The sequence below is a fragment of the Stenella coeruleoalba genome, assembly GCF_951394435.1.
Source record: "Stenella coeruleoalba genome assembly, chromosome: 8".
NCBI classification, from domain to species: domain Eukaryota; kingdom Metazoa; phylum Chordata; class Mammalia; order Artiodactyla; family Delphinidae; genus Stenella; species Stenella coeruleoalba.
The window spans coordinates 11918975-11943580 of NC_137154.1; the positions used below are offsets into that span (position 1 = coordinate 11918975).

A 24606-nucleotide genomic window follows, 5' to 3' on the forward strand; every position below is an offset into this window, starting at 1 on the left:
AGCCTCCAGTCTTCTCCCTCTGTGAGAAGCTCGGAGGTTTAGATGAGCCTGTAATGTTTGGACGATTTAATGATAATTTTTGTTTGGAAAGTGCCCAGCATATAGTAGCCACTCGGCAAATGTAAGTTCCTCTCGTGGCTAGGTGGCTCAGCCGTTCAGAGAGCCCCTCCTGTCTGGGGTCTGGAACTTCCTGGGCAGTTGCTCACATGCCCACAGAGCTTTGTGAGTATCACGAATATCACTCTCAACACACTAATAAACTCACATCTGTATTTATTTGCCCTTGACCTCATCCCATTAATCCACACCACAGTTCACCCTCTATTTTACAGATGAGGAAACTGAGGCTCTGGGAGGTTGAGAGATTTACCAGGAATCAGTAAGTGGCTGGAAGCATCCCATCACCACATCTTCTAAAATAATAATAATGACAGTAGTAACAACAACAGTGAACATTTATTATGCTTACTTTGTGCCAAGCGCTGTGATGAGCACTTTACCTGCCTCACAACCCCCAATTCCAGCCCCCACCTCTCGGCAGTACTATTGTGGGTACTGCTGTAAGGTAGGTACTATTGTTATGAGAACCGAGGCTCAGAGAGGTTAAGCAACTTGCTCAGGATAACCCAGGCCAGTTTTCAAGTCCACTCTCAGACCTCGATCTAATTCCACAAAGAAACCCGGGTCATTCTGCCTCTCGGAAAACTCTACTCCCAAGTGCACAGTTCAAAACCCCACCCAAGGCTGCCCTGCATCGCGGTCAGTCGGCTCCAGCCGAGTTGTTCTTTGTTTTGACCAAGGATACAGAGGGCGCTGCCCCGATTCTGTCTGGGGGGCCGAGGGGGAGGGGAGGGGGAGGGAGTAAGGGTGGACATTTTAGGTGCAGGGGCGTGTGCCGGGGAGAGTATCTGGGGACCAGAGGACGAGTCACGTGCCCGTGAAACTCGACCTAGGGGGAGGGTTAGGGAAGGGAGCCCCCGCCCCTACCTCGGGGTGCAGCCCCGGCCGGTTGTAACTACAACTGTTCACTCCGTCGATCCACTTCGTCCTAGCCTCATTTCGCGGATTGGTGGCGCCCGCCGGGTTCCCGTTCCCCGACTTCTTCCGATGGGACCGAGGCGGTGAGAACACCAGGCGGTCCGGCAGAATCTCCGAGGCCGCCCAGACCCGGCGCGCAGAGAAGCCCCGAGCGCCGCTGCGGTTCCGAGCTGGGCCCGCCGGACGCCGGACGCCGAAATTGTGCACGCGCCGCTCCCCGACCGGTCGGCGGCTACAGGAGGCGCGTTTGCCCCGGATCAGAGGTGAGCAGCGGGTGCGGCTGGGGTCCGGGTCCCGGGCTGAACGTTCTCTGAGAGTCACCCGGCTGGCTCCCACCGACACTTCCAGGCTCCCCAAGAAAGACCCGTTACCTGAGCCCGTGGGTCCCGCCTCTCCAAGCGCGTCCCTCCTTCCCCTTTGGTCTGGCCCCTCGGCGCCCTCTCTTGCCGCACTGCCTCCGTTTAGAGAAACACTCTTGTCGGAGTTCGAACGGACCTGCGGCAACTCCTAAATGCAAAGCCCCATTTCACAGATGAGAGTACTGAGGCCCTCCGGCGAAGGCATTCGTGCTTTGCTCCGCTCCCTCGCGCCCTTCCTCTCTTGCCTTTCCTGTCCCTCTCCTCCCTGCTTTTCTCGGTCTCACCGGCCGCTCTACGCCCCCGCGCCGCCCGCGCCCCGTCTCCTCCCGCGGCGGCGGCCGTGGCCTAGGCGGAGGGGGTGGGGGTGGGTGCTCGGGCTCCTTCTCTCTCCGGTAAACCCACCCTCCCGCCAGCCCCTCCGCCGCCACTGCTCTTATAAAGTCAGCGGCCGTCGGACTTCCTGCGGGTGCCCGAGCCCCCTCCCCGGGCGAGAGAGGGCGGGCATGTTCCCCGGCTCGCAGCTGGGTGCCCGTGTGAGTGGGTGGCGCCGGCGGCGCTGGAGGGCCTGCCTGGGTCTCCTTCCACGTGGCAGCTGTCGGCTTAGACCGAGAGACTGTAGGGACTTGGGTCGCCTAGTGCGGAAAGGGGGAGGGCTTGCTGAAGCCCGGCCCCAGAGAAGAGGAGTGGTCTTATAGGGGCAACAGGAAGAGGGGAGGGTGTCCTTGAGCTAACATCAGACTTCCCCTTCCTCCCCCTGCTTGCTTCTGGGGGTCCTTCCTGGAGCGGGAGGCCGGATACTGGCCAGCGGTTGCTTCAGAGCGCGCCCTGACCCTTGCTGACCTTTGGGGACTTGGGGAAGTGCGGGATTGGTCCCCGGGAGCCGGGCTCTGCGTGCCTTGGCCAGGGTGGAAGAGCCCGGCAGCGCGCCAAGAAGCTGTTGCGCACAGACAGGACCTTCCTTGTCTCTGATAGCGACACGGCGGGAGCCCAGCGCCTCGTGCGCCCCTGGCGCTGCCAGTGCGCCCAGAGCCAGCTCGGCGGCACCCGCTGGGAAGCCCAGGGCTCTATGGGGCCTCCGTGAAGGCCCCCTTGCGGGCTGGCTCGAGGGGTCTCGGGAGCCATCATGATACAGGATGCTTCTCTCGGTCCTCTGGGCCCTTCGCTCAGTGCTCTGCTCCTGGGCAGGCTCGCGACCAGTATGGCCCCCACGCTGGAGGAGGCGTACCGGAGGCGCTGGTGGATGGCGTGCACGGCCGTGCTGGAGAACCTCTTCTTTTCCGCGGTGCTCCTGGGCTGGAGCTCCCTGCTGATCATGCTCAAGAACGAGGGCTTCTATTCCAGCATGTGTTCAGGTATGCCCGAGAAGGGGCCGGTGGGGCTCGGGAGGGGCAGCAGAGGGGGAAGGTGGTCGCCGGCAAAGGAGACAGAAAGCCGGGCTGCTCAAGACCGAGCGCTCCGCAGGGGACTGGGCGGCCCCACTTCTTGACCTCTTCAAACTTCCTCTAGAGAATGACCCACTCTACCTCATTCTTCGAATCCAGTTTTCACTGAACGCCAGGTGTCCTGCGGGCGTCCAGATCCTGGGACTGATCCCTTTGCAGCCTCAGGTCTCGAGCAAGGTGGCGACTCCCAGAAGTGCAGCAGCTACTAGCTGGGTGAGGGATTTCTTTCTATTGTAAGGCTGAGTGAGGCAAAGGAGAGCCTGCAAGCTGGATTTGATTGTAAAGGGAGGGGGAGGCAGTGTGCTTCTCCTTTTCCAGGCCACTTGAGCCCCCAGGTCTTCAAGGAACCATTTGTACAAAGTTAATGGCCTCATTTCCTCCAGGCCCCCACTTGTGGACGGTCCCTGTTTTCCACTTTGGTCACCTTGGCTTTGAATCAGGGGCTGTGGATGCAGGAGTGAGAATTCTAACAATCCTTGGGAGCAGTAACCACATCCCTGCTGTCTTCAGGTGCCTGGAGGCAAGGAGTCGCCCTTCCTAGTGTCTGGGACTTGAGGCTCTCGTGATCTGATAGGTATCTTTCTTTTCTGGGAAGGAGAGAGCTGTGTGGACAAGCTCAGCCTAAGGAGCTCGAGGGATGTGGAGTTTGGCCCTCCCCACCCCCCATCCTCTTCCTCCAACCTCCTTGCTGTGGAACAGGCTTTGGAAGGAGGCCAGCTTGGGTTAGAATCCCAGCTTCCACCACTTTTAGCAGCTGGGTGACATTGGCGAGTTCCCTAAAACATTGAGCTTCAGTCGCCCGGCCTGCAAAATGGGAAGAAGAGTAAGTTATCTGTGCTGAGTGTCAACAGCGCTTGATCCATGTTAGGGTCATTCCTGGCTTCTGCTGGCTTCTCCGAGCTTCTCCCAACTCCTCAACTCCACTCCCTGCAGGCGTCTGCCTTGGCTGTGGGAGAAAACCGTTGCCATGGGGGGTGGAGCTGGGGTGCTCTTGATCTCTGGGCAGCACCCACTCTGCTCCAGCCCCCCGCCAGCCTTATCTGTAAGGAAGCAGCAGGTGGCCCCAAGGGTGCAAGGATGCACGTGCATCTCCTGGCCCCAGTGACAGGGCGCTGCGGAGCCTGAGGAGGTGGAGATTAGAGTTGGCAGCTGGCCAGGGAGGCAGGTTGGGTCAGGAGGAGCTGGCTTGGGGCGAAATGCTGGGTGCCCCAGGGTGGCTGAGAGAACCAAACAGAGGGGTGTGGGATCCCTTTGCCAACAGAGGCCAGGAGTCCAGGTCCCCTCTGCGTTGTTTACCCTGGAGGCTGGAGAGACCTGCCCTGTGCTACCTGCTGCTGCCCATCCGGTGGCTTCTTCCTGCCTTCTCCACCTGTTGTTTTTTTTTGCGGTACGCGGGCCTCTCACTGTTGTGGCCTCTCCCGTTGCGGAGCACAGGCTCCGGACGCGCAGGCTCAGCGGCCACGGCTCATGGGCCCAGCCGCTCCGCGGCATGTGGGATCCTCCCCAGACCAGGGCACGAACCCGTGTCCCCTGCATCGGCCGGCGGACTCTCAACCACTGCGCCACCAGGGCAGCCCCACCTGTTTTTTTAAGCAACTTTATTGAAGATTAATTTACATCACACATTTTGAGGAGGTTTGACAAATTTACACACCTCAGGAACCGTCACCACAGTCAATATTTAAAATATTTCCATCATCACCAAAGCTCCTTCCCTTTTGCTGCCCACCCTTCCACCTTTTTAAAAATATGGATAAGAGCTAGATTAAGATACAAGTCACATATGTTACAATTCAACCATTTAAAGTATACAAGTTAATGGTTTTTAGTTTATTCAGAGTTGTACCACCATCACCACAACCAATTTTAGGACATTTTCTCTACCCCAAAAAGTCACCCTGGACGCACTAGCAGTACCTCTCCCCCAACCTGTTCTTTTACCCTCAAGCACTAGGCAACCAATCCTCTACTTTCTGTTACAGGTTTGCCCATGACAAAAATAGATTTGCCTATTCTGAACATTTCATATAAATGGCATCTTATAATAGGTGATCTTTTATAACTGGCTTTTTGTCACTTAGCATGATGTTTTAAAGGTTCATTCATGTTGGCAAACGTATCAAGCCTTGGTTCCTTTCCAAGTCCTTTGCTACCACATTTTATTTATCCACTCAACAGTTGATAGACATGTGGGTTGTTTCCACTTTTTGGCTATTATGAGTAATGCTCCTGTGAACACTCATGTTCAAGTTCTGTGTGGACATATGCTTTCCTTCCATATGGAATTGCTGGGCCAGAGGGTAAGTCTATGTTTAACATTTTGAGGAACTGCTAGACTGTTTTCCAAAGTGGCTGGGCCATTTTACATTCCCACCAGCAGTGTAGGAGGGTTCCAGTTTCTCCACAGTCTAGACAACACTTGTTATTGTTTATCTTTTTTATTACAGCCCTTCTCGTGGACATAAAGTGTTATATTTTCGTGGCTTTGATTTGCATTTCCCTAGTGGCTAATGATGGTGAGCAGCTTTTTCATGTATTTATTGGCCATTGGTATTTCTTCCTTGGAGAAATATCTATTCAGATCCTTTGCCCATTTTTTTTTTTTTTTTTTTTTTTGCGGTACGCGGGCCTCTCACTGTTGTGGCCTCTCCCGTTGCGGAGCACAGGCTCCGGACGCGCAGGCTCAGCGGCCATGGCTCACGGGCCCAACCGCTCTGCGGCATGTGGGATCTTCCCAGACCGGGGCACGAACCCGTGTCCCCTGCATCGGCAGGCGGACTCTCAACCACTGCGCCACCAGGGAAGCCCCCTTTGCCGATTTTTAAATTGGGTTATTTTTATTATTGAGTTGTAAGAGTTCTTTGTATTGTAGATACGAGTCCCTTATCAGATAAAGTTTTTGCAACATTTTTCTCCCACCGTGGGTTTCTTTTCATATTCTTCATGGTGTCCTTAGGAGCACAAAAGTTTCTTTCTTGTTTTGGATTATTTTTTAAAAATTGAAGTATAGTTGATTTACAATGTGTTAGTTTCTGGTGTGCAGCAAAGTGATTCATATATATATATGTACATATATGTACACACACATATATGTACATATTCTTTTTCATATTCTTTTCCATTATGGTTCATTGCAGGATATTGAATATAGTACCCTGTGCTATACAGTAGGCCCCTGTTGTTTATCTGCTTTATCTATAGTAGTTTGTATCTGCTAATCTTAAACTCCTAATTTATCCCTCCCCTCCTTTACCCTTTGGTAACCGTAAGTTTGTTTTCTAGGTCTGGAGCATAAAGGTTTTTCATATTGATGAAGTCCAAGCTGTCTTTTCTTTTGCCGTTTGTGTTTTGGTGTCATGTTTAAGAAACCATTGCCTAATCTAAGGTCACAAAGATTTACGCCTGTGTTTTCTTCTAAGAGTTTTAAGGTTTAAGCTCTTATATTTAAACCTTTGATCCATTTGGAGTTCATTTTTGTATGACCAGGGATTGAACCTGTGCCCCCTACAATGGAAGCGTGGCATCTTAACTGCTGGACCACCAGGGAAGTCCCAAGTTCATTACTGAGGTGCTCATTAGTGTCGCCTTTGGGGTTCCCTGGCCATACCCTCTGTCTTCTCAGGTTTCTGCTCTCCCTCTTTTGAGGTACACCCTGGGGTAGATGGTTGACCCACCTGTTGGGGCATCACAGCTAAAGAGGACTCTTACTCAGAAGTAGGCAGGGGCAATTCAGCTTCTCACACACAACTGCATATCCAGCATAAGTGCCAAAATAATAAAACAGTAGCTAAAGTTCATCAAGCATTGACTATTTGCTAGTTAGATCTTTAGTCCTCACAACAACTCTTTTTATAGAAGGGAAAGCTGAAGCTCAGAGACGCTAAGTAATTTCCCCAAGGTCACACAGCTAATAAATAAGGAGCCGAGTGAGTATTCAGCCCCAGAACCTTTCTCCGAGGCCTTAGGATTAAGAGTTCCCCTGGGGGAGCCCCGTCACAGAGAAGACAAGTAGCCAGAGCCCAGTTCTGCGGGTGTTGTGGTGAATGTGGCTATGTCAGCTGTAGGAGAATGAATGATGGGGCAAGGGTGGGGGATGGTGAGGAAGGGCTCAGAGACCTGGGATCATTTTGTGAGTACTGTGTGTGTGCAGCAGTCCTTAGAGCCCACCTTTTACATGGCTGCAGTCACTATCCCCATTTCACAGATGGGATAGCAGAACCTCTGAGTTTCAGCAGCACAGCCAGTGGAGCCAGAATTTGGACACGAAGAATGCTTAACCATGATCCTCTCTCCCATGTTTCCTAGACCTAGTCATTTGCAGTTCACCTTCATGATTTTACCATTTCTGTGTGCCATAGGTACTATTATTTACTTAATACTTCCTTTTAAATCAATCCACTTTTTAAAAAATAAAAAGCCTCATTTTAAAGTGTAATATTCTTGGGACTTCCCTGGCGGTCCAGTGGTTAGGACTCTGCGCTTCCACTGCAGGGAGTGAGGGTTCATTCCCTAGTCGGGGAACTAAGATCCTGAAAGCTGTGCGGCGTGGCCAAAAAATAATTAACTAATTAATTAAATTAAATTAAACTAAAGATCCTGTTTAAAAAAAAATGTGTACTACTCTTGGAACCTTGAGTTTGATGTTACTCAGACACACATACATCATACGTATATATTTCTAATACATACATATATGTATATATGTGTCTGATACACATTCAAATAACTAATAACTATGAAACATCAAAAACCATTACCTGTACAGTTGACCCTTGAACATGGGTTTGAACTGCTTAGGATTTTTTCCAACAGTAAATAGTACAGGACTACACGCTCCGTGGCTGGTTGAATCTGCAGCTGCAGAAACGCAGATACGGAGGGACCCCACAAAGGGACGGCTGACTAAATTACAGGCGGATTTTCCAAAGCACGGGGGAAGGGTTGAGGCCCCTAACCCCCTGAGGTTCAAGGGTCATCTGTACCTCTAAACCCATCTTGAGTGCGCACATGCTGTGCGTACCACACTTTGAGAAACGCTATTTTCTCTGGCTTCTAAGCCCACCTCTATCACTAACTTACTGCATATGTTTTCCCTGTTGCACCCCATGCTTCACCTGTCTATAAAATGGGAGAGGTTAGGTGTCAGAGACCTCTCCTGTTGTAATGGTCATGGACAGAGGTCTTTGTATGCTGGCTTGGCTTCCCTCTTGGTTCAGAAGTCTGGCTTCATCTATAAAAAGGTACAAATGAACTTATTTACAAAACAGAAATAGAGTCACAGATGTAGAAAACAAACTTATGGTTACCAAGGGGGAAAGGGAGGGGGAGGGATAAATCGGGAAATTTGGATCGACACATACACACTACTATATATAAAATAGATAACTAATAAGGACCGATGTGACATTGTAAATCAACTATACTCCAATAAAAATTAATAAAAAATAAAAAGTACAGGGCTTCCCTGGTGGCGCAGTGGTTGAGAGTCCGCCTGCCGATGCAGGGGACACGGGTTCGTGCCCCGGTCCGGGAAGATCCCACATGCCGCGGAGCGGCTGGGCCCGTGAGCCATGGCCGCTGAGCCTGCGCATCCGGAGCCTGTGCTCCGCAACGGGAGAGGCCACAACAGTGAAAGGCCCGCGTACCGCAAAAAAAAAAAAAAAAAAAAAAAAAGTACATTGCAAAAAAAAAAGAAGTCTGGCTTTATCCAACCACTCAGAGTCATCAGGCCTTAGGAACTAGCTCTTATTAGTCAAACTCACAAGAGGCTGATCAATTTAAACCAGAGAAGTGAATGCATTCATTGACCTTGGGTTATTCGCCATACACTAGGCTGGAGTTCTCCACCAATAGAAGAACACATTTCCTCGCCAGCACTAGCGCAGGCTTTGAAAACTTACTAAGCTGCCCTGTTCAGGATAGAGGGGCCCACTGGGGGAACGGGGAAGTGTTGGCTTTGGAGAGGGTCTTGAGTGTGAATCTAGGCCTGCCTGTAAGAAGTTGTGTAACTGACGTACCTTGCTTCTTGGAGCTTCATCATCTATAAAATGGGGATCATTACACTCACTTCGTAGGTTGTGAAGATTAAATGATATACTATATGGAAAAGCGTGGCACAAAGTAGGTATTAATTAGTTGAGGGCTAGTGAGGGAAAGTGTCATTTGATTGTGAAAGACTGAGGAGCAGGGACCGTGTCTAATTCAGGGGCTGCAAACTCAGATGCCAACAGGGGCCGGGCAGTTAATAACAATTGGGTGGTAATGTCCAATATGAGAATACAGTCAGTAATAGTACATCTGGTGGGTAACTAGACTTACTGTCGTGATCATTTTGTAATGTATACAAACATCAAATTACTATGTTGTACACATGAAACTAATATATTACGTGTCAAATATACTTCAATAGAAAACCTAATAATAATAGGGCCAATCAGGGCAGATAGAAGATGGCAGATGTCTGAGAGCTCATGAAGAGGTGAGGACGTGGGTGACTTAGAGAGGGCAAGCCCTGGTGGAAAGGAGTGGTCTCTCCTCGGCTCCAGCGATGGCCAGATCTTCTGACTTACTAAAGAGAAGCCAGACTTCTGGATTTTTGGGTGATAACTCCTGATTTTAAACTGGCACCCAATTAAAATTTGCAAGCCAAGCAAAATATGGGTGGGGTTCATTGCTGGTCACCTGTTTGTAGCCTCTGGTCTAAATTAGCATTGCGCTTCTTCCTGCTTTACCCAGTGTCCCGACACAGTGCCTGTCGTACAGTAGATGTCGCTTAAGTGTATGTAGATTGAATGAACAGGTGCAGACAAACCTGGTGGAGAAATGAACAGTGACGATGAAGATCACTAAATTTGGGGGGGGTGGCTAGCCTGAACCCCAGAGGCTGTGTGCTTTAAACCCCTAACCCCTTCTTTCAGGTACCTGAGCACCCCATTGCCCAAGGGGCTTTCTCCTCTGGTTGGCCAGCACTCATGCTTTGAAAAGAATTCATTCTCTTCTTCCTTATGTCAGCTTTCTGCCGTCTGCATGCCCTTTGGATACCTGAAGTCAGGGGTCGCTGTCACCACGGAGGGCAGATACTTCCCCTTCCTAGCATTCAGCACTATCACATCTTCCTGTTTTGTTCTCTTCATAGCACCTGTGACTCTTTATATCAGTGTCCATTTGTTTCCTTGTTTATTATCTAATACAAGCCCCAGGAGAGCTGAGAGCTTCCTGTCTTACTCACCGTGAGTTCCCCGGCACCTAGAGAAGAGGCTCGCCACACCGTGGCTCCCCCAGGGGGCCATCATCTACCCCTTCATCAGCTGTTTCAGGACACCCTCTCTGGGCCAGGACCCTTCTCCAACTGAATCTCCTAAGGAGCCTGGGTTAGGCATTCTCTGCTCCGTTTTACAGGCAAGGGGCCTGAACCTCAAAGAGAGGAAGTTACTTGTCCAAGGTTGCACAGCTAGTAGGGATGGTGGTGGGAATTCAGACCCTGGTCTGTCCACCTTCCAGGTGCACCCTGACTTTGCCCTTGGCAGTGATGCCTAAGTAACAAGTAGGAGGCAGGGGAGCCGCCACCTCGTGACTCACCGAGCATGGGGTGAAATGAAACCCGCCTCCTTCCCACGCCGCCAGCCTTTTTCATTAACTTGACACAACTCCAAGTTGGCCTTTCACCTGGAGGACGCGTCTTCTCGGAGGGGGACTTGCAGAGGAGCACCGGAGGGCAGTGCCGTGGTCCTAATTCTGCGCCTCAGTTTCATTACCTGGAGAGTGGGGACACTTTATTAGCTGACTCCTGGGGCTGTCGTGAGTTAACACAGTGACCGCTGAGAACGTGCCTAGAACACAGTGAAGTGCTCAACAAACAGTAGCTCTTATTTTATCAGAACGTCATGTATGGGGAAGCGTCCTCTAAGTTTTAAGGGAATTCTTGTTACATCATTTGAGCATCACCCACTGATGTTGTCCTGGATTCGAGGGTGCTTCCTATTGGATCCTATTGGAGATCCTCAACCCCTTAAGCTTGGACACTGAGTGAATATTTCAGTTTGGTAAATACTTCGATGTCCGTGATTCCATGTGAGGTAGTTGAGGCCTCAGGTTGGGTGTATGACTCCCCCTGGGTCAGATACTGATTGCTGCCGCTTATGGAGCCCCTTCCCCACCAGAGGAGGCATAATTCCAAAGTCACCAGTTAGCAGCCAAGCAGAGGCATGCGACTTGAGTGCAGGACCCCCGATCCCAGGCCTCTGTCCTGTGCCCAGCTGCTCCCGCGGTCACGTGCTGCCTTTCCCTCCCCCTCCTCAGCTGTGAACACCACCAACACCAGCCAGGAAGAGCAGCACCCGTGGCTGAGCTGTAACCAGCAGGAAGAGATGCTCAACCTGGGCTTCACCATCGGCTCCTTCGTGCTCAGCGCCACCACCCTGCCGCTGGGGATCCTCATGGACCGCTTCGGGCCCCGGCCCATGCGGCTGATTGGCAGGTGAGGTGGCTGGGCTGTGGGGAACTGGAAGGGGCTTTGGGGAGCTGCAGGGCAGGACTGGTGCGGCAGGGGGAGGGGAGGCACAGAGTGTTCAGCCCCTCCCCCTTCCCCTGCATCTCCACAGCGCCTGCTTCGCTGCATCCTGCACCCTCATGGCCCTGGCCTCTTGGGACACCAAAGGTGAGATGTCTGGCCTCTCGTGTCCCCACAGGAAGAGAATGGGTGGGATGAAGGTGGGTGTTACCCCAGCTCCTGCCTTTAGCCTCCCACAGCTCCCCAGTGCCTCATTCATCCCTCTCCGCTTCCCAGTTCTGTCTCCGTTGATATTCCTGGCCCTGTCCCTGAATGGTTTTGGTGGCATCTGCCTAACATTCTCTTCACTCACAGTGAGTATGACAGGTCCCGACTCGGCAGCAGGTCACCCAGGAGTGAGTGAGAGTGAGGGTGGGAGAAGGGCCTGTGGACGCAGATCAAATGCACGTGTGTGTGTGTGTGTGTCCCAGGCCCATACATCTGTTGAACTCTGTCCTGGGGCCACAGCACAGAAAGAACTGACAACTTCTTCACCTTTCTGGAACTTATATTCAGGAATTGGGGGAACAGACAACCCTAAAAACAAGTAAACTAATAAATGATATCCCTAGTCGTAAGTGCTGGAAAGAATAAGACTGGGTAATGCGAAAGTAAGGGCGGTGGGCAGCTTGAGACAGTGGGCGTGTGTTTGTTTGCCACGTGTATATGTGGTGCTGTCCATGGGTAGGTAGCTGTATTTGTGAGTGTGTTAGGTTGAGCCATATGATACTGCCGACACTTGACTGTGCTTGACCTACAGAAAGGGCTTTTTCACTTGGCTTGACCTCTTACATGTGTTACTCTAAGTGTATATGCGAGTGAGTGTGCAGAAGGGTTAAGGGCTTCAGCGTGTGTGGTGGGAGGAGGGGTTCCTGGCCGGCCAGCCTCGGGCTGTTTATCTCAGAGGAGGGCCGCCTGACCGCCAAACTGGGTGTTTTTTGGCTGGATTTCACCTCGCCCAGCAACTGCCTTTAATTCCAGCCCAGGACATTTCACAACTTTCTAAGGAAGCGGATCGCTTCATCCCCGCCTCCCTCCGCAGCCCCTTCTCCACGCTGCGCACCCTGGCTCAAGGCCCTAAAGCCTTTCTCTCCCCTGCCCTCCGGGGCCTAACCTTGAACCCTGCCCTGGGGCCTAGGGGGCTCTCCGCCCGCAGCCCGCCCCCTGCTCCGCCACCGTAATCTCCAACCAATGACAGGACCCGGCTCCGGTCCCGCCCCCGGCTCCTGTGCCGCCCCCGGGCCTAGGTGCTCGCGGGCCAGGGCCAGGACAGATCCGAGCCGGGACGGCCAGCGCCCTGCCGGTCCAGCCAGGCCGGCCTGGGCCGTGCTGGGCGGAGACAGCGCTCTCGGACCCTGGCGGGGGGTAGTGAGGGGCGCCAAGGCCCCCGCCGCTCCCCCGGCCCTAGCGCTTCTCCATGGCGTCCTTGCAGCCCGCCTCGCACAGACAGGGTGCCAGGGGGTCAGGGCGGCCGCAGCTGTTTTTCATAGCCGCTTCGAGGTTGATGGGTCAGTCCTCTGTGTTTATTCGCCTTCCCCTCCAGAGCTATTTGAGATCCCCTTCTGGAGCCCCGTTCTTCCCTCTGTGGAGAGGGTTTTAGCTTTGCATGGCATCTAAGATGCTTCCAGCCGTGGGATCTGTGGACTGGGGGGAGGAGGGAGAGGTGGGAGCACACAAAGGGCTGGGTGACTTTGCTTTCCCCTCCCCTGAGGGCCCGGCTCAGGCCAGTGAGTAGAACACACGGTCAGTTCTCTACTGGTAGGAATTCTGGGTCTGCCCTGTGGGTCAGAGCCTCCTCTTCTGGACACCTGGCCTGGCCCTGTTTCCCCCCTACTCCCACCCTCGCCTCCCTAGTCATCCTGTTACTTGTCCTGGCTCAGTAGAAACCATGGACTGGGGGCCTCTGGGGCCACCGAGAAGGTTAAGGGGCACCATCCTGTTACAGAGCCAGCCATGGTCACAGCCTTGGGTTCTGGGATAGAACTCGGATGGCCAGGACAGGGGAGAAAGTCAGTAACGTGCTCTGTGAGCTTGAGTACGTTCCTTTCCCGCTCCAGGCCTCAGTGTTCTCATCTGTCAAAGGAGTTGCTGTAGGTTAGTGTTTCTTAAACACCTAACCCATGGGTTATTAAGAGGCGAGTCATGATTAAGGGGTTCCATAAATAAGTAACTTGGGGGCTTCCCTGGTGGCGCAGTGGTTGAGAGTCCGCCTGCCGATGCAGGGGACACGGGTTCGTGCCCCGGTCCGGGAAGATCCCACATGCCACGGAGCGGCTGGGCCCGTGAGCCATGGCCGCTGAGCCTGCACGTCCAGAGCCTGTGCTCCGCAACGGGAGAGGCCGCAGCAGTGAGAGGCCCGCGTACCGCGGAAAAAAAAAAAAGTAACTTGGGAAACCATGGGGTTAAACAGAACTTCTCTTTGTGAGCACTTCTTTGTGTGGGAGGGGAGCACAGCCCAGTTTCCGACCCTGATTTTGCCTTAGAACTTTTCTGTTGCGACTCTGGGGCTGGTGTTCCTGGAGCTCACGTTGAGGACTACTGGGCTAGAAGCTTCCAAGCTTGCTCGGGTGGAGAAAGGGGAGCCCTGGGCAGGTGTCGGGGTCTCCCTGCTCACTGACACTGCTCTCCTCTCTCAGCTGCCCAACATGTTTGGGAACCTGCGCTCCACTTTCATGGCCCTCATGATCGGCTCCTATGCCTCTTCTGCCATCACGTACCCGGGAATCAAGGTACGGAGCTGCCTGGGGAGTGGGCAGCTGGTGGGCAGTGAGGTCGCTTGGCCTTCCTTCTGCCTTGACGCAAGACCTGGGTGGGGCTGGGCGCATAGGGTATCTGGTGACCTACTTCCTGCCAGGCGGAGGTCAGTTCCCACCACGGCAGGGCAAAGCACTGCAGCATCATGGGAAGAGCCCAGGTGCTGCTGTGGACCAGTGGGTCTGACTTCTCTGCTGCTCTGTCCAGGCCTTCATCCTCGCTCCTGGGCCAGTGCTTTCTCAGCTGATCTCCCTGCCTCCAAGCTTTTCCCTCTCTAAGCTGCCGTTCACGTGACTTCCAGAATGACCTTAGTTGGAGGACTAGCTCATCCACCCACTCTGCTTCGCCTACAGAATCAGGTCCAACCCCTTCACATGCCTTCAAGGCCCTCGCCTCTTTGGCCTCAGCCCACCTTTCAGGCCATATCTCCTTCCCCAGCCCTGAAGAAGCTGGATGACTTGGGTCCAAGGTCACCAAGCTAGTTCAGGCCTGGCCAGCTCCTAGACAGGTCAGCCTGGTGGACCTAGAGCCGGAAGGCCTGAGTTCTAGCTCTGGGCAAGTTTGGGGCCTCTTTCCTCCCTCTGATATCAAAGTACCCTTCCAGCTGGGCCGCACCATGCCCCTCAGATTCTGCCTTGGGCAGTTAATTTATTGGTTTAGAAGGCACTCGCTCAGCATCCGTCGCCAGAGGAGGTGGAGAGCACACTGATGGGGGTGACCAACAATTGTTCAGGTAGGAGCAGGCCTGGAGCTGGGGGTCCCCGTTCCCTTGACTAAGGCAGTGGGATTTGAGGAACCAGATCTTGGCGGGTGTGGCCCTTTGAAGTTCTGTCCTGCTCCCGGGGAAGAAAGAGCCCCAAAGCCTGCGGCCCAGGAGGAGCAGTTTTCCCAGGCAGCACTGGAGCTTGGAGCCTGCGTGGAGGGGGGACAGCAGCCATCCCAGGCAGAGGGTGGCAGGCAGGACATTTCTACATACCTGGCTTCCTCTCTAGAGCAGTTGCAACGTTGGCACAGAATCCCAATCGATAGAGAACCTGCTTGTCCCGGGGTTGGGAGGCTGTGGGCAGAGTGCTTGCACACGCCCCTCCCCTTTCAGTTGTCACACCTGTGCAAGGTGAGATAAGGCTTCTCAGACTGGGTTTGTCTTTCCCCCAGGGAGGGTGCCCAGAAGGGGCAGGAAAAACACGGTTAGGCGCTTTCATCGTCCTCTCTCGTACATAAAATGAAATGACTTTCATGTGAAAACAAATGTGTATGGAGTCAAAGGCAACACTGGTGTGTCTTTTTAAGATAATAATTGAGATTTCAAAGACATTTTGAGCTTGTGGCCGTCCCCTTCGGCACCGTGTGCGAACTATTTCACACCTCTTGAGGGGGGCTGGGGTGAGAAAGGAAGAGGATGGTGGGGCTTCTAGATCCAACTCTTAACTTCTGGTCTTGGTTTCTTTGTCTGCAAATTGGGTACAAGGAATGGGGTAGAAGAGACCTTCTCTAAGGTCTCTGGGGCCTGGATTCTACCTCCAGCTGGAGGACGCGGGCCTGGGGCTGGGCAGCCTCCTCCATGGCCCGTCCCCTCCCCCGACAGCTGATCTATGATGCCGGCGTGTCCTTCATGACCATCATGTTTACCTGGTCAAGCCTGGCCTGCCTCATCTTTCTGAACTGTGCCTTCAACTGGCCGAGTGAAGCCTTTCCCTCGCCGGAGGAAGTCAACTACAAGTGAGTGACCGGGGTGTGTGGGGTGGGAGGGTGACTCCCCCGCTGCAGATCTGGAGGCCGGGGTGTGGCGGTGTGAGGGACAGAAGCAGCTGTGGACTCAGAGCAACCAAGATTTGCCGATCATCTGAGCTTTCCAAGTTCCGCTTTCTCATCTGAACCGTGGGCCTGATCCCACCCACCTGCAGGTGTTCTGAGTAGATCAGGCATAAAGCAGGCGGCCAGAACGTGGGGACTGTCTTCCTCTGTCCAGGTTTGGAGGATGGGATCAGAGTAGGGGGGACCGTGGCAATAGTGCCATGTGCTACGGGGACCCAGAAAGGGGGGAACAGAGGAACGAAATCCCACCCTTTGTGGGGCAACCTGAATGCCAACTTTACCTACCCCCCAGTCAGTTCCCCAGGGGGCTGGAGTGATGCCCCACAACCAGGCACCTAGGGTGCCAGTCAAATAGCTGATACTGATGGAGCATCTCCTGTGGGCCAGGCACTGTGCCCAGCGCTCATTCTCAGTCAGCTCTGTGACGTGGGTTGTGTTATTAACTCCATTCATAGCAAAGGCACAGGGAACAAAGTGACCTTCCTAAGGTCGTACCACTGAAGGGGGGAGGGGGGAATCTAAGGCTGGAATCAGAACTCCAGAGTCTGAGTTCTTTTTTTTTTTAATTTATTGAAGCATAGTTGATTTATAATGTTGTGTTAGTTTCAGGTGTACAGCAAAGTGATTCATATATATATATATATATATAGGTACACTTTTTCAGATTCTTTTCCTTATAGGTTATTATAAATATTGAGTAGAGCTCCCCGTATTACACAGTGGGTCCTTGTTGGTGATCTATTTCATATATAGTAGTGTGTATATGTTAATCCTGACCTCCTAGTTTATCCCTCCCTCCGCCTCCCCACCCCGGAGTTTGGGTTCTCAATGCTGCCTCCGTGGCTACAGCCCGAGTGGAAAACGGCACATCCATCCTTCACTCAGCGTGTGCTGAGCTGGGCCCCGGGCCGGGCTCTGAGACACACAGACACAAGCCCTGCCCTTGGGAGCTTGTCAGTGGGCCCGTCAGTGCTGGTTAAAGGGGGGCTTGGCACCCCCTAGAGGCAGGCTGTTGAAGGGGGGCTCTGTGTGGCTGGTTCCCACGTGCTGTGGCCTGGCTACTGGCAGGGAGAAGATCAAGCTCAGAGGGCTGGCCCTGGATCACAAGGTGACAGGTGACCGCTTCTACACCTATGTGACCACTGTGGGCCAGCGGCTGAGCCAGAAGGCCCCCAGCCTGGAGGAGGGGGCAGACATCTTCATCTCGTCCCAGGACGTTCGTGACATCTCAGAAAAGTCTGCTGAGAGTGAGTGTCTGGTCAAGGTGCCGGCCGTGGGGGACGGAGAGGGTGGGTCCTTGTGCGTAGCGAGCTCATGCCCAGGTGCTCATCCTCTCCTCTTCAGTTCTCACCACACCCCCTCATAGAGGTGGGCCTGCTCCCTGTTTCTAGAATGGGGGCAAATCAAAGTCCCAGGGAACTCTGGGAAGCTCAGATTCAGGGGTACTCTGCGGGATTTCTGGGATGAGGGAGGGGCAGCTTCCAGAATGAGGCAGGGTGTCCAGGCCTGTGGGAGGGCTGGTTTCCTCAGGGCTCCCTGCAACCTTCAAGTCTCTTGCATCAGATACTGCAGGTGAGCCAGCCTCCAGTCTGGGTCCTCTGACACCTGGTTGCTTGGCGCCTCCTGCTGGCTACAGGAGGAGCTGCACCTGCCTTCAGCCTGGGCCACTTTGCAAGGTGACAGCTCTGTGACTAGTGGAAGGACGATGGGCCTGGGCGTCAGGAGATGGGGGTTTGAGTCCTGCTTCCCAATTGCAGGCCATGTGGCTTGGGTAGATCACTTAACCCTGCTCTCACTTTCCCTGTCTCTTTTTTTTTTTTGCGGTACGCGGGCCTCTCACTGTTCTGGCCTCTCCCGTTGAGGAGCACAGGCTCCGGACGCGCAGGCTCAGCGGCCATGGCTCACGGGCCCAGCCGCTCCGCGGCACGTGGGATTCCCCCCGGAACGGGGCACGAACCCGTGTCCCCTGCATCGGCAGGCAGACTCTCCACCACTGCGCCACCAGGGAAGCCCTTCCCTGTCTCTTAAACTAGCAGTAAGAACACCCACCTCACAGGGAAGTTAGTTGTGAGGATTGAATGAAGACAGGGACGTGGAAGCTCTTTGCAAACTGAAAATGCTGTGAAGTTATGAGTCTGATCCCCACTGCCGATCCTCCCATGGCAGAGTTGTTAACAGGCGTGAGCTGAGTCCATCCCACCTGCATGCCACCTTCCAGCCCCATGAGCTCGGGCAAGTCATTGCGCGTTCTGAGCTGCAGTCTCCCCGTCTGTAGAATGTGCTGCAGATAGGGTTGTTGTACAATTTGATTACATGGGATAATACCTGTCAAGTGTGCAACACACAGCAAGTGCTTAATAAGTAGTAGGTCGAGTTATTATTACCACGCCGAGCCTACGGTGCACACCTGGAGGTCCCCTGAAAATGTTCTAGTGAGGGAATTCCCTGGTGGTCCCATGGTTAGGACTCCACACTTTCACTGCTGAGGGCCTGGGTTCGATTCCTGGCTGGGGAGCTAAGGTCCCACAAGCCATGCAGCGTGGCCAAAAAAGAAAAGAAAATGCTCTAGTGAGATAGTGATAGAGCTGGGCAAGAACTCGGAGGCCAGTAAAGCTGAACCCTCGTTTTTGAAGAAACTGATCCCTCGCCGAAGTCATAGCGTCAGAGCCTCTGCTAGAACCGCACCCGCTGGGACACGCAGAGGCAAGTGGAAGGTCTGGGGCTCAGGGGCGCCTCCTGCTGTCTCCCCAGAGTCTGTGCCCTTGCGCAAGAGCCTCTGCTCCCCCATCTTCCTGTGGAGCCTCCTCACCATGGGCATGACCCAGCTGCGGATCATTTTCTACATGGCCGCGATGAACAAGATGCTGGAGTACATCGTGACTGGCGGCCAGGAGCATGGTGAGGTGCAGCCGAGCCCCCCGGGGGATAGAGGTGCAGGGGGTCACCCTGGCTGAGCTCCTCTCACCTGGCTTTCCCCCTCTACCCCCAACAGAGACGGACGACCTGAAACAAAGGGTGACAGAGACAGGTAGGGGGACAAAAGCTCGGGTCCTTGCCCACACCCACCCCGCCACTGCCTGCTGTCGGGGGAGCCTGGACCCACCCTTGTCACCCTGGGCGTTTGGGGAATCTAAGAATTTGGGGGTGAAAAGAAGGTGATTTTGTCATTTTCTCTCCTCTGCTGGGCGTGGGTGACAGTGCCCACTAGGCTGCTGGCATCTGTCATGTCAGCTCCTGACCCCACTTCTCTTCCTGCCCTGCCCAGTTGAGTTCTACTCGTCCGTCTTTGGGGCCATGCAGCTGTCGTGCCTTCTCACCTGCCCTCTCATTGGCTACATCATGGACTGGCGGATCAAGGACTGCGTGGACACCCCCACTGCTAGGTGACCTGCCCAGGGGTGGTGACAGCTTTGTGCTTTCACGTCCAGCATCTTATTTCATTCTCCCAAGAGCCCTGGGAGAGAAGGGGTACATCCCCATTTTACAGATGAGGAAACTGACACTAAGAGGGGACTTGGCTGGCTTGATAATAAGTAGAGCTGACGTCAATGCTGACTGTGCACTAGGCACTGGCATTGTCCTATTGAGTCCTGCACCAGCTCCCGGAGGTAGGTACCTACATCATTATCCTCGTTTCACAGGTGAGGAGCTGAGATACAGAGAGGTTGACTAACTTACCCAAGATCACACAGCATTTAGTAGTAGGTTCCAGAACCTTTGTTATAAAGGGTACGCTCTAAAGCCTTACGGTTAGAAAGAGATAGAGTTGGTGTATTAGACATCTCTTGCTGTATAACAAATCACCCCCAAACTTGGCATCTTTAAACAACAAACATTTATTATCTCATAGTTTCTGAGAGTCAGGACTCTGGGGATGACTTAGCTGCGTGGTTTTGTCTCAGAGTCTGTCTGAGTCTGTTCAGACTGGTATTAACAGAATACCACAGACAGGGTAGCTTATAATCAATGGAAATTTATTTCTCACAGTTCTGGAGGCTGGAAGTCTGAGATCGGGGTGCCAGCATGGTCAGGAGAGGGTCCTCTTCTGGGTGTAAGCCTTCTCGTTGTGTCTTCACATAGAAGGACCTCGGGAGCTCTGTGGGGCCTCTTTATAAGGGCACAAGTCAAATCCCGGAGGCCCTACCTCTACCTCTATTTTTGTTGTTGTTGTTTTCTTTTGGCCCTGCCACGCGGCTTGTGGGATCTTAGTTCCCTGACCAGGGATCGAACCCGGGCCCCCTGCAATGGAAGCTTGGAGTCTTAACCACTGGACCGCCAGGGAATTCCTGGCCCTACCTCTTAATACCATCACATGGGCATTAGGATTTCAACATAACAATTTGTGGAGGACACAAACATTCAGACCATAGCAGGGTCTCTCATACGGTTGTGGTCAAGCTGTTGGCCAGGGCCACAGTCATCTAAAGTACTGACGGGTTGGACAGTCACTCCTAAGCTTACTCGTGTGCCCATTGGAGGAGGTTCGGTTCCTCCCCACCTGGGCCTCTCTATAGTCTGCTCATGACACGGCAGCTGGCTGGCCCCAGAGCAAGACAGCTGAGGGGGGGACACCAGGACAGAAGCAACAAGGTCTTTCATGACGTCATCTCAGAAGTGACATACACGAGTGAGGTTGTCTTCTATAGGCACACAGAGTAACTCTGGAACCTTGTGGAAGGGGACTGTACCAGGGTGTGAATGCAGGATACGGGGGTCATCGGGGCCGTCCTGTGGCCTGGAGACCACCAGTGGGTCTTTTTCTCCCCACCACATTTTATTTATTTATTTATTTTTGGCTGCATTGGGTCTTCGTTGCTGCGCGCGGGCTTTCTCTAGTTGCGGAGAGCGGGGGCTACTCTTCGTCATGGTGCACGGGCTTCTCATTGCGGTGGCTTCTCTTGTTGCGGAGCACGGGCTCTAGGCGTGCGGGCTTCAGCAGTTGCAGCATGTGGGCTCAATAGTTGTGGCTCGTGGGCTCTAGAGCGCAGGCTCAGTAGTTGTGGCGCATGGGCTTAGATGCTCCACAGCATGTGGGATCCTCCCGGACCAGGGCTCGAACCCGTGTCCCCTGCATTGGCGGGCGGATTCTTAACCACTGCGCCACCAGGGAAGTCCCGCACCACTGGGTCTCGCACGAAGGTCTTCTGACTGCTTGTGTTCTTTTTGTGTTGATCCAAACGGTCCTGTTTGTCCTGAGAGGATGGGAGAGGGAGACTAGGAGAGAAGTCACTAAGGATGTGGCTTCCCTCCCCACCAGTGGTACCCTGGCCCTGGTACCCAGCCTTCCTCCTCTACGCTCTGTTCTGACGGCCATGGTCCATCAGCAGGGCCCTTCTCTCGGACCAGTGGGGCGGCCTGTCTTCATCTGTCTCAGCCTGCTGACCTCTCCTTTGGGCCAGACTCAGAGCCCTTGATTACGCTACAGGGAGGGGCTTGCTGGGCAGTCAGGGGCCAAGCGGCTGTCCCTAGAGTATCATCTACTTTTGTCTAGGCTGGTGGGCAGGGACACTTTTGTTGGGGGGCTTCTGATGAGAGATGGTGTGAGAGCTCCCCATTCTCCACCTTCCTTCCCATCCTCGATTCTCAGACTTCAGTGTGCTTATGAAATAGGAGATCGTTTTTCCAAATGCAGATTCCAGGGCCCACCACCCGAGATTCTGATGTTTGGGGCAAGGCCCTGGAATCTGCATTTTAAAGAAAACCTCCGGATGATGCTGGGGGAGCCATGCTTTGAGAAACACAGGGCTGGAGGAATGACTCTCTCCCTTTTCTGCTACCCTGAAAGGGGAGGGACCAGGCTGAGAACCCAGGGGGTGGGGAGGGCTGCCAAGGAGGTCGGGGCAGCGGCCCGTGACGGCCTGTTCTCCTCAGGGACGGCGTGGCCACCAAGTCCGTCAGACCACGCTACCGCAAGATCCAAAAGCTCTCCAATGCCATCAACGCCTTCACTCTGACCAACCTTCTGCTCGTGGGTTTCGGCATCACGTGCCTCATCGACAGCTTACACCTCCAGGTACCGACTTCCACCCTCCCCGCTCTCCCCGCCCTGCAGAGCGACGCCCCAGGCGTGTGTCACCCGGCAGGTGCTTTGCAGGTGCTTTCCAGGAAGCGGGGCTCCCGTCCTCTGGGTCTGTTTTCTGGGCCGCCCAGGAAGTGTTTGTAGGAGGTCGGGTTGGGAGGGGCAGGCGCGTGCAGGCTCCTCACTGTCGCCGCCTCCCTCCTGTGTCCACACAGCTCTCAGCTCTCCCCGCTCTCTTTTTGGTTTCAGTTTTTGACCTTTGTCCTGCACACCATGGTCCGAGGCTTCTACCACTCGGCCTGTGGAGGCCTCTACGCGGCAGTGTGAGTCAGCTGGGCTCCCGGGCTCCCCTGAGCGCGCCCTTCCGCAGCCTCCCCGGGCTGCTGCTGTGTCGGGGCTGGTGAGGCTCTGGAGGCTGCCTGGCTCGCTGCCCTCGCCCCAGCTTCCTAGTGGCAGGGAGCTCCCTTCCTCAAAGGCAGCCCGCCGCACTGTGGGATAACCCCACTGTCAGAACGTCTTCCCTTAGGGGCAGCTGAGGTCCTTGGCTGCGTGACACTTGGGTCCTCTGTCTGCTCTCGGGAGCGGCCCCTGGAGTGGCCTCTCTCCCCGTGCCAGCCCTGTCGAAACCTCCAGAGGGCAGTCTCGCTTGCCTCCTGACTTCCCTGCTTCGTGTCGAACAACCCCCTCCCCTGCCCCACCCCCCTGGCCCTGTCCCCTGTTCCCTTTTCCTCCTGGTTTCCACGGCTGAGGGTCTCCCCAGTGTGTGATGGAGTAAAAGAGCGGTGACAAAATTGTAACTGTCCTGGAGCGCTTATGACTCCATCGTGGGCGTGGCGTGACATGCTGACCCCACGCCCTCATTCAGACCTCAGAGGCAGCCCCAGCCGGGCCTTGGAGTCGTCCTTGCTTCCACGCCCTCATTCCTCACAGCCCACATCCAGTCCACCAGCGAGCCTGCCCGCTCCGCATTCCACAGCCTCCAAACCCAGCCCTTCCGAGCATCTCCAGCGGTGCCACCCCCTGGCTGGGATTATTGCCGCTGCCGCTGCCTCCTGACCGTCCCTGCGTCCGCCCTTGCTTTCCCTCCGTATTTTAACACAGGAGCTGGAGACACCTGTTAGGACATAAGTCTCTTCACATCACTCCACAACTGCCCGTCTTATCTCACGTAGAGAAGAAGCCAAAGGCTTCATTATGGCTTAAAAGGCCCTACAGGGTCCACCCCCGGGCCAGGGACCTCTTCCTTCACCTCCCCACCTTGCTCACCTGCTTTTCCCACATGGCTGCCTCATGCCACAGAAACCCTATGTGTGTTCCCTCCTCAGGGCCCTTGGACTTGCTGTCCTGTCTTCCTGGCACGTGCTTCCTCCAGATATCCACAAGGCTCCCAGCCGTCTCACCTTCTCCAGGCCTTTCTCCAGCTGTCCTTGTCTCAGTGGCCTCTGCGGGCCATCCTGTCTACAGTCGCAACCCCCTAGATACCCTCACCCCCCTCTCTCTGCTGAGCTTCTCTCCATAGCACTTACCACTTTCTAACACACTGTGCGTTTTTGTTTTGTTTTGTTTTTTTGGCCACACCCGGCATGTGGGATCTGAGTTCCCAGATCAGGGATCGAACCCGTGCCCCCTGCAGTTGAAGCACAGAGCCCTAACCACTGGCCCGCCAGGGAAGTCCCAACGGTGCATTTCTCTTGCTTGCTGTGTGACGACCACCTGCGTGCTGCCCCCCAGCCCCCACCCGTCGCCAGAATGCCACCTCCGTATCTGTTAGGTTCATTGCCGTATCTCCATCCACCTAGAACAGTACCTGGCGTCACAGGAGCTCAATAAATATGTGTTAAAAGAATAAACAAACAGCCCAGTGAGGTTAGTGCTGTCCCTGTTTTTAGGGAAGAAAGTGAGGCTCAGAGAGGTTGAGTAACTTGCTGTTATCACACAGACAGTAGGTGTCAGAACCCAGCTCAGTAGCCGTGAAGTCACAGCCTACACCCTCGAGGCCAGGGCCCGTGCAGAGAACCTGAACTCTTAAGCTCTGCCCTGCCTGGCTAACAAAGAGTGATATCTAGGGAGGGACGGGACAAAGGGTGGGGCTGGAGAGGACCACGACCCTCACGATGCGCCCTCCCTCCTCTCATTGACAGGTACCCGTCCAACCACTTCGGGACACTGACGGGCCTGCAGTCCCTCATCAGTGCTGTGTTTGCCCTGCTCCAGCAGACGCTTTTCATGGCCATGGTGGGACCCTTGAAAGGAGAGCCCTTCTGGGTGAGAAGTCGGGGTGGGGGGGTCGCATGGGGGCAACAGGATCCCCCTTCCTGGTTACACCCAAGGAGTTGAGGATGGGGGCTCTTGTATGTGATGGGATCCCTCGCTCTTATCTCAGCCAGGAGGCACCTTGGAGGTCTCTAATCAGGGGGCCCCCAAGCTGGCTGTCCATCACACCTGCCCGCAGATTCCCCAGCCTACTGAATCAGCATCTCTCGGCCTGGGCCCAGGCAGCTCCCAGGTGATTTGTACAGTGACCCAGTCCTGATCCAGTCCAGTTCCACCCGATGCAGGGATCTTCTCTCCAGAGCCCCTAGAAAGGGGTTCCTCCAGACCCTCTTAGTCAAACGCCCGCGGCGATGGGGT

General features: G+C 54.3%; 1 protein-coding gene across 5 annotated transcripts in view; it reads left to right on the forward strand.

Moving 5' to 3' along the window:
- Positions 1-887: 887 nt before the first annotated feature.
- The window catches only part of SLC43A1 (solute carrier family 43 member 1), a 60066-nt gene continuing 36347 nt past the window's right edge, over positions 888-24606 (forward strand). For 2 of the 5 annotated variants that reach the window (XM_079928983.1, XM_079928980.1), the window contains exons 1-13: positions 888-2749; positions 11138-11315; positions 11440-11495; positions 11625-11701; positions 14024-14116; positions 15727-15860; positions 17025-17203; positions 18708-18854; positions 18949-18984; positions 19222-19339; positions 21828-21969; positions 22225-22298; positions 24117-24240. In XM_079928983.1, the coding sequence (XP_079785109.1) occupies positions 2521-2749; positions 11138-11315; positions 11440-11495; positions 11625-11701; positions 14024-14116; positions 15727-15860; positions 17025-17203; positions 18708-18854; positions 18949-18984; positions 19222-19339; positions 21828-21969; positions 22225-22298; positions 24117-24240 (1587 nt within the window). In that variant the 5' untranslated portion in view covers positions 888-2520. Of the gene's footprint in view, positions 2750-2939; positions 3053-11137; positions 11316-11439; positions 11496-11624; positions 11702-14023; positions 14117-15726; positions 15861-17024; positions 17204-18707; positions 18855-18948; positions 18985-19221; positions 19340-21827; positions 21970-22224; positions 22299-24116; positions 24241-24606 lie in introns of those variants that run through there. The other 3 variants (XM_079928981.1, XM_079928984.1, XM_079928982.1) reach the window with 3 other exon arrangements.